Genomic DNA, 6,854 nt, shown 5'->3' with positions numbered 1-6,854 from the left:
AAACGATATGGTATAATTATAAAACAGAGATTTACTAAGCAAACACGTGCACGTAAGACGGATGTGTACTGAGCGAAACACGCAAAAGATAAGCCGAAACACGTCTACACAGAGCGAGCTTTAGTCGATGACTGAAGTACTAATAATAACAATTATAATAATTTCTTTTAATTATATATTTAATGTATAAATAAATTTAGAGTCGTGTAAAAAATAATAATTTCTAGAAAAAGTTTATTTTAAGAAAAACATTATTTACCAGAAAATTAAAATAAAAATAGTTAATAAAATTAAAATTAAAGTATGCATAGATATAAAGATAACCACTGCAACAAAATAAATACTATATAAAAAAGTAAGCAAGGGCTAAGTTCCAGTGCAACCAAACACTTTATACACTTGCAATTTGCAAGAACCAAAGCCAGGGAAATACCTTAAAGTGTAAAACTAATCAAATAGAGCAAAGTCAATCGCATGTTTGAAAATCCTGATAGCAGTTATGTATATAGGGGCTAGACAAAGTTTTTGTAATGTGTAACACACGCTATCATATTTCCAGTGAGATAACTCACATATTGGTCGATGTATGCGGTACAAAGTCACCCGGAAGAAAATCTTTATTTTAAGTGTATGGGGGCTAAGGGGAGTATTGGTCTGATTCAATCCGTTTTTGACATACAGACATACCATATAAGAGACGGATTATCCCTCAATTTCAATTATATACATATATCATACATTGCCAAACGTCAACTATATGCACCGGGGTCTAAATATTCGGTATCTAGGGGCTTTAACAGTTTTTATTGGCTTTAAACATATTTTGGTCATAGCGAGGAATACAACAAGGACATTATTTGTGCAAAGTTTTATCACGTTACATTAATTGCTCTATGATTTGTGTACTGGAATCTGAACGAATCAAGTACAATTTAAAATGTTATGTTTCCCACAGGCGTGTTTATTGCTCTACTTCGCTACGGTCGCGTCGTTATTATTGTCATTAGTCGGGTCCCGAGATATGGGATTTCACAAAAAACTAGGTGGTGCTACGCCCATTGTCCAGTTTTCATTTCGGCACCTATAAAGCTTTCTCATACTAACCAAGATACCATCAAGATATCTCAATTTTTACTAAAGTTACGGCTTGCACGGACGGACGGAAGGACGGACAGACAGTCAACCGGAGTTCAACTTCGTCACCGTGTTCATTTATACATATATAAAACTTGTATATAACGCTATATCTACCTCGTTCAGTTTTATGTGATACGCACAACCGTTAGGTAACTAGACTATAATACTCTGTGACAACAGGTTACAAGAGTGTAAAAATACTACATAAAATTACGCCTAATTTTATTATATCTGTTGTGACCTAAACTAACATAATACTCATAGTGGGATTCTGTAACCAGTCTCTAGTCTCTATTTGAGCCATTTTGTGTTAAAATCTCAATTTGTGACTAGTTACTATTCACTAAAAAGTCCCTAGCTTTAGTCTCAAAATATTGGCTCAAATTTGAGACCTGGTAGTTAGCAAGTCACAAAACCAAAAAGAACTCTTGTCTGCCATTTTGAACATACTGAATAGAGATCACCATAAATATTAATCGATTGTCGTTTTTTTATATTTTGTAGGCAACTCAAACACGAAAAGGTTAAAAATAAATAAGTTTTACATAAATTTCGTTAGTATTATGAAACAAAGCCAACATATATTTTTATTTTTATTGATAATTATGTTTTTTGACTATGTTATAGAAAATTTAATATTTGTTATCGACATATTTATTTTCATTCAAGTATAAAAACATCTCTGAATAACAAAATGTAATAGAGTTTGTGACTATCACTTATAGAATAGCAAAATCGTCTCAAGTCTCAAAAATTGTCTCTGTCAAATTTAGAGACTTGATACTGTATCACAGTACAGACTCGCACGGTTAATACCGAAAGTTTTATGTATACATACATACTTGCCAATGCAGCTATTTTACACATATGAAATATTAAGAATTAAATAAGTGAACGTATCAAAATATTTCAATATTTACCGGGAGTGAGGTCCACTGTTTTCAATTTAATTAATTTTTTGCCCAGTTTTATATCGCAGTTAAGGGGGAGCCTGATTCAGAAGCTTCAAAATATTGATTTTTTTCAGCTTAAATCTCTTTAAGAATAATCTACGAATATGTCCTCAAAGTTTTAGATGAGAATTTGAAATATTTTCGAAGCTAGAAGAAAAATAGTGACCGAGCGTCTAGCAGATATATGAGCGATTGGGCAGAAAGCGAAAACTATCGAGCGCGATTTCTAGGTTTTTAATTTTTACGAGTTTTCTTAATTGGCGGGCAGGATAGAAAAAAATTAAACGTCGTATGGAATTAAGGCAAAGTTTATAGTCTTTGGCATTAAATTATCTTCTAGTTAAACTAAAAAAATACTAAGAAAAGTCAAGTTTGAACATATTTTTAAATGACATAAAATAACATTTCCCCTTTTTTGGAATTTTTTTTAGTTTAACTTGAAGATAAATTATTAAAAAATATGAATCTCTTTGAATTTTTTTGTTTCCGATAGAAATTGCGACTTGCATCCTGCCCGCCGTCCGACAAATGCACCTGTGAAATTTATCGGGCAATTGCTTCCCAAAGGTGGAATATCAAAGATTTCGTATCCAAAAATATATGTGAAGTATGAAGAAGTTTTGCTTTAATCGCGAGTGTTTAAAATGAAAAATGAATACTGTTTAAAAGGTATAATATTTAGAGTTATCTTTTGTTTGCAGTACAATGTTTTGGGAATAATATATCGTGACGAATCGATATAGGATGTGTTGGATCGTTGTTGGTGAGGGTGGAACGATGACGATCGAAGCAAAAGTGGTAATTCCGCGGCGCAGTGTGAAGTTATGAAACGATTGTGGATGGGCGGCTTGTGTAGAACGAATTGAGTGAGCATTCCCGTTGTCCATTCTCTTTATTATATTGGTGTTGTGTTGTAGTGTCACCAGCTGTGGTGAATTCAGCAGTCTTATTATTATGCGTCAGTTTTACCGGGTAGAGGAGTTGGATTTTTAACTCATTAAATTAAGACCCCTTGGTAGGCTTTAGGTGGAAGATGATGGCCGCCTATAAATATACTTGTATAATTATCAATATATATTTAAATATATATGTGAAGAAAGCAAATTTACCAAAGCGTCAGCGTGAGCTTTGTATGTAAAGTGCTCCCCCATCTTCAACGGTGTTTTTTCTGACCACACGGAAAGCAAGTTTCGTAATAGAAGTTGCTCCTCACTCGCCACATCTGAAATTTAAAATAAGTATTAAATAATTTTGAAGTATTATAATTCTATTTCAATAAATACCTTCTCAGCAAGAGCATTTTCCACAGCTGAAAGCCGTTTCACTATTTCCTCTTGCCGAGATTCCATCTTATTAAGGGTCCCCAAAATTTGTTGCAGTATTATCGAAGTTTCTGCCTTTTTACGAGTTTGACCCGTATTGGGTTCAAGTTGTGTGGTTCGGCGATGTAAAAACGGCTCATTTCTCCTTCCACAAAGAACGATACAATTATTAGAATAAAATACATATAACTAATATAAGTTCGCTTTACCAACTAGATGCCTTGTCCATTTATCTATGTATAATTATAAAATAAGATATGTAATAGAGGAACTAAAATAAATACATTCCCTATTGGAATATAAAAATACTTTAATTCCAAATCTATGTTTTTAATTATTTGCACGTCCTCATCTATAATTTGACAGACTAGAATACCTATTCCAGTAGTGCGTTTCTGTAACTCATTTCGATCGATGTCAAATTCTCGATTTGACGTCACTCAATGTGTTTCTGTAAAATAATTACTCGATTCAATCGATAGTCAGGTGATATGTTCCATTCCATAACCAAATTGAATGAAATACTGTAGGTTGGTTTTCTCACTTCCATTTGAGGTGATGACAAAAAAATTTTTCGTTAAATTCAAAATGGAATTAGTTGAATTTAAAGCAAATGTAAGTATATTTTTGTTAATATATTATATATGAATAGTTAAAAAAGATTTGATGCATTTTCGTTAAAGAGAAGTACGTCGGGGCGTGTTACGAATGGCCAAAAGAGGCAGTTACTGCACTTAATGCAGCAGCACCGCAGCGTTGGAAGGGCCCAATTTATATAACCAAACGCGAGGAAGGATCACGAAGAGGTTTGGGCTATCGTTGCTGCTGAATTAAATGCATTGGGAGGGTCCCACAAGTCCCCTAATCAGTGGAAAAAGGTAAAACTAAAATATTCCTGTGTATAGCATTACAATTTACATATGTGTGTTGTTTTTTTTTAGTGTTGGATAGACTGGAAATCGGCAGTCAAGAAGCTGCACAATGCCCACGGAGCGTTCGCCAGATGAATTGGAAACCTGCCGTTGCAGGACGGTCCAAACCCGTTGGATGCCATGGACCGAGAAATTCTGGAGTTTTTTTCCAGCGACATGGTGGACGGTGATGGGCTCACTCCCGAAATTGGTTTGTCGGTGAGTAACGTCTGTCAAAATTTAAAGTTGTGATTATAAATGTGATAATAAAATTGGTATATATTGCAGACAACTGCTGAAATGGTCGATGTTACCATTGAGGATTAGGATGATGCTACTGCTAACATTGGGTTGGACGTAAGTAGCATATTACAAAACTAAAAACTAAGCTATTTAGTGATCCGTTCCGAATTCGAGGCAAACGCGGACAGTTTGGACATCTTCGAAGTGGAGGCACTTGAAGAGGTTGCAATGGGTCAGGTGCTTGAGGTTGTGCCAAACAAACAGAAGCCCAAATAGCACACAAACCAAAGCTGTGTGGAAGAGGCGAGCAGTCTCATTGAAAATCACCATGCGCAGCTGAAAGAGATTTTGGAGAGACAACACAAGGAGCACATGGGTGTTTTAAATAGAATTCACGATACACTCAGAGCTCTGCTGGAAACCATGACGGGAGGTAACAATTTGCGATAAAATTTGTAAGTTCCTTAAATCTCATAAATATTCCTTTTCTTCTAGCGACTGTTGCATAAGGAGTAGGCACAACAAAATATTCATATTTTCTAAATATTATATTCATTGGTTGGGTCAAGGCTTTGCGTATGTACACCAATAGCAGTAGCTGCTTCAAACGGGGTTACATGGTCGCGCTCCAATTGTTGTTGCATTGAAATCTCTTCCCGGAAGGACAGTAATATTCACTACAATCTACTGTTATTATAATATATATTATAAAAACAAAGAGTTAAACATAATTTGCAAACAGTATCATTTGGAGTGTTCCTCATATTTTTCTGAACACCACTGTATGTGAATTAACTACAAAAGTGGTTTCGTAAAATAGTATATCGTATAGCTCTTCCTTCATTTCAAATGTTAAGTAATGAACCATTGTCTCCATTCGGAGAATTTTCAAGTGGAAAATTATATCTCTTTCGAATATTATGTAGCGTACAGCATGCTTAATTATTGATCCTGCAAATGAGAGGTTCACCATTAGGCCACGGTCTTCGGAAAGGCACCCAAATAATTTTTGTAAAACTCCATTAAGGCGTTCCACAAAATTTCAAGCTCGTGCGTGAGAATCGTTGTAGCTTTGCTGACTAATACTCTCTACATTTCTGAATGGAGTCATTAGCCACGGCTGCAACGGATATCCAGAGTCTCCAAGCAACCATCCTGTGGACCCATTGGCAGTGTACTCATTCAGCATATGGGACTTTAGTGTACTGCTTTCCCATATGTAGGCGACGTGCGTACTTCCCCCATATCTTGCAAAGCACGCCAGGATATTTAAATCAAGTCGCACACTAATTGCACATTTTTGCAAAAATATCCTTTTCGATTAATGTAGCAGTGTTCTATTGCAAGTGGTGGCTTCTTAATTTTGACGTGAGTGCAGTCAATCGCTCCTAAGATGCCAGGAAATCCAGTAGCAGTGAAGAACCTGGAAGTGAACATAAACATAAGCCAGCTATAAATAACCATTAATCTTCAAGATTATAATACTTCACTTGCCGTTGCTTCACAATATTCCGCTGCTCTAAGGTAGTTGGAAAAATGATGTAACATTGCGCCATATGATTTTGCAAAATCTCTGTAATTTGATGCACTATGCGGCTACGACCTACGTCCGTAAGGAATGATCCTGTAGCATAGTAATGCAGCGCTACACACAACCTAGTGGAGTTTGGAATAAATGTGCTTCTTACTGCTGTGTCCATAAAAGGCTCGATTTCCACAAGGAGTGCCCGTACTGCAGTTCTTTGAAGCGGAATAACTCAAGAAAACGCGGCTCGGGAATGCTGAATGGCGTTCTGTCATGCCGTATGGCGAGCGTTATTACCAATAAACTTATAGCTGGAACACAATCAATTTGTATTTATTAATAAGAATTAAATATTTGTGCACATATTTCTATAATGCTTACTTTTCTCAATAATAGGTTCTCAAACATGAAGTTGTCAGTCCGATTCGAGAGATTTCTTGTCGATTGGCGTTCCATTTCTCTCACTGTTTCATATTTTGTCGACTTATGCTTACAGAAACACTCGTTCTCGATCAATCGACTAGTTTGGATCGAATCGAAATGACGTCACTATAATCGAGTATATTGTCGATTCCTTACAGGTTGTCAAAGGCTTTCTAAAAACACCACCAACTTTTGTTAAAATAACACAACCAAAAGTATCTGGTTGGATTTTTCGTTGAATATTTTCAAATATACTATTTTATAGGTAAAAAAAACTGTTTTGCGAGAATCCGTAAATTTTCTTCTTTTTTCTAATCTTAAATATAAGTATAATTGCTGT

General features: G+C 35.4%; 1 protein-coding gene and 1 pseudogene across 2 annotated transcripts; one reads left to right on the top strand and one right to left on the bottom strand.

Moving 5' to 3' along the window:
* Positions 1-2,746: 2,746 nt before the first annotated feature.
* Positions 2,747-6,653, bottom strand: LOC108978165 (annotated as a pseudogene).
* On the top strand, positions 4,372-5,297 carry LOC108978166. 2 transcript variants are annotated; one of them, XM_018948309.1, is made up of 3 exons: positions 4,372-4,542; positions 4,612-4,680; positions 4,741-5,297. In XM_018948309.1, exons 1-3 carry the CDS (start codon positions 4,394-4,396, stop codon positions 4,904-4,906), a joined length of 384 nt encoding a protein of 127 aa, XP_018803854.1. In that variant the 5' UTR covers positions 4,372-4,393; the 3' UTR covers positions 4,907-5,297. The 2 variants fall into 2 exon arrangements, with proteins under 2 accessions (XP_018803854.1, XP_018803855.1); XM_018948310.1 differs by having other exon boundaries at positions 4,612-5,297.
* Positions 6,654-6,854: the final 201 nt, after the last annotated feature.

This window comes from Bactrocera latifrons, unplaced genomic scaffold (assembly GCF_001853355.1).
Source record: "Bactrocera latifrons isolate USDA-ARS-PBARC rearing strain unplaced genomic scaffold, ASM185335v1 scaffold_1189, whole genome shotgun sequence".
NCBI lineage: Eukaryota > Metazoa > Arthropoda > Insecta > Diptera > Tephritidae > Bactrocera > Bactrocera latifrons.
This window is presented reverse-complemented; position numbering and strand designations above follow the sequence as displayed.

Bases quoted from the DNA above. Each gene is read 5' to 3' on its own strand.
- LOC108978166 (XM_018948309.1), top strand. From the start codon at position 4,394: ATGCCCACGGAGCGTTCGCCAGATGAATTGGAAACCTGCCGTTGCAGG. The intron at 4,543-4,611 runs GTGAGTAACGTC...TATATATTGCAG, and splicing joins CTCCCGAAATTGGTTTGTCG to ACAACTGCTGAAATGGTCGA. The intron at 4,681-4,740 runs GTAAGTAGCATA...TCCGAATTCGAG, and splicing joins CTGCTAACATTGGGTTGGAC to GCAAACGCGGACAGTTTGGA.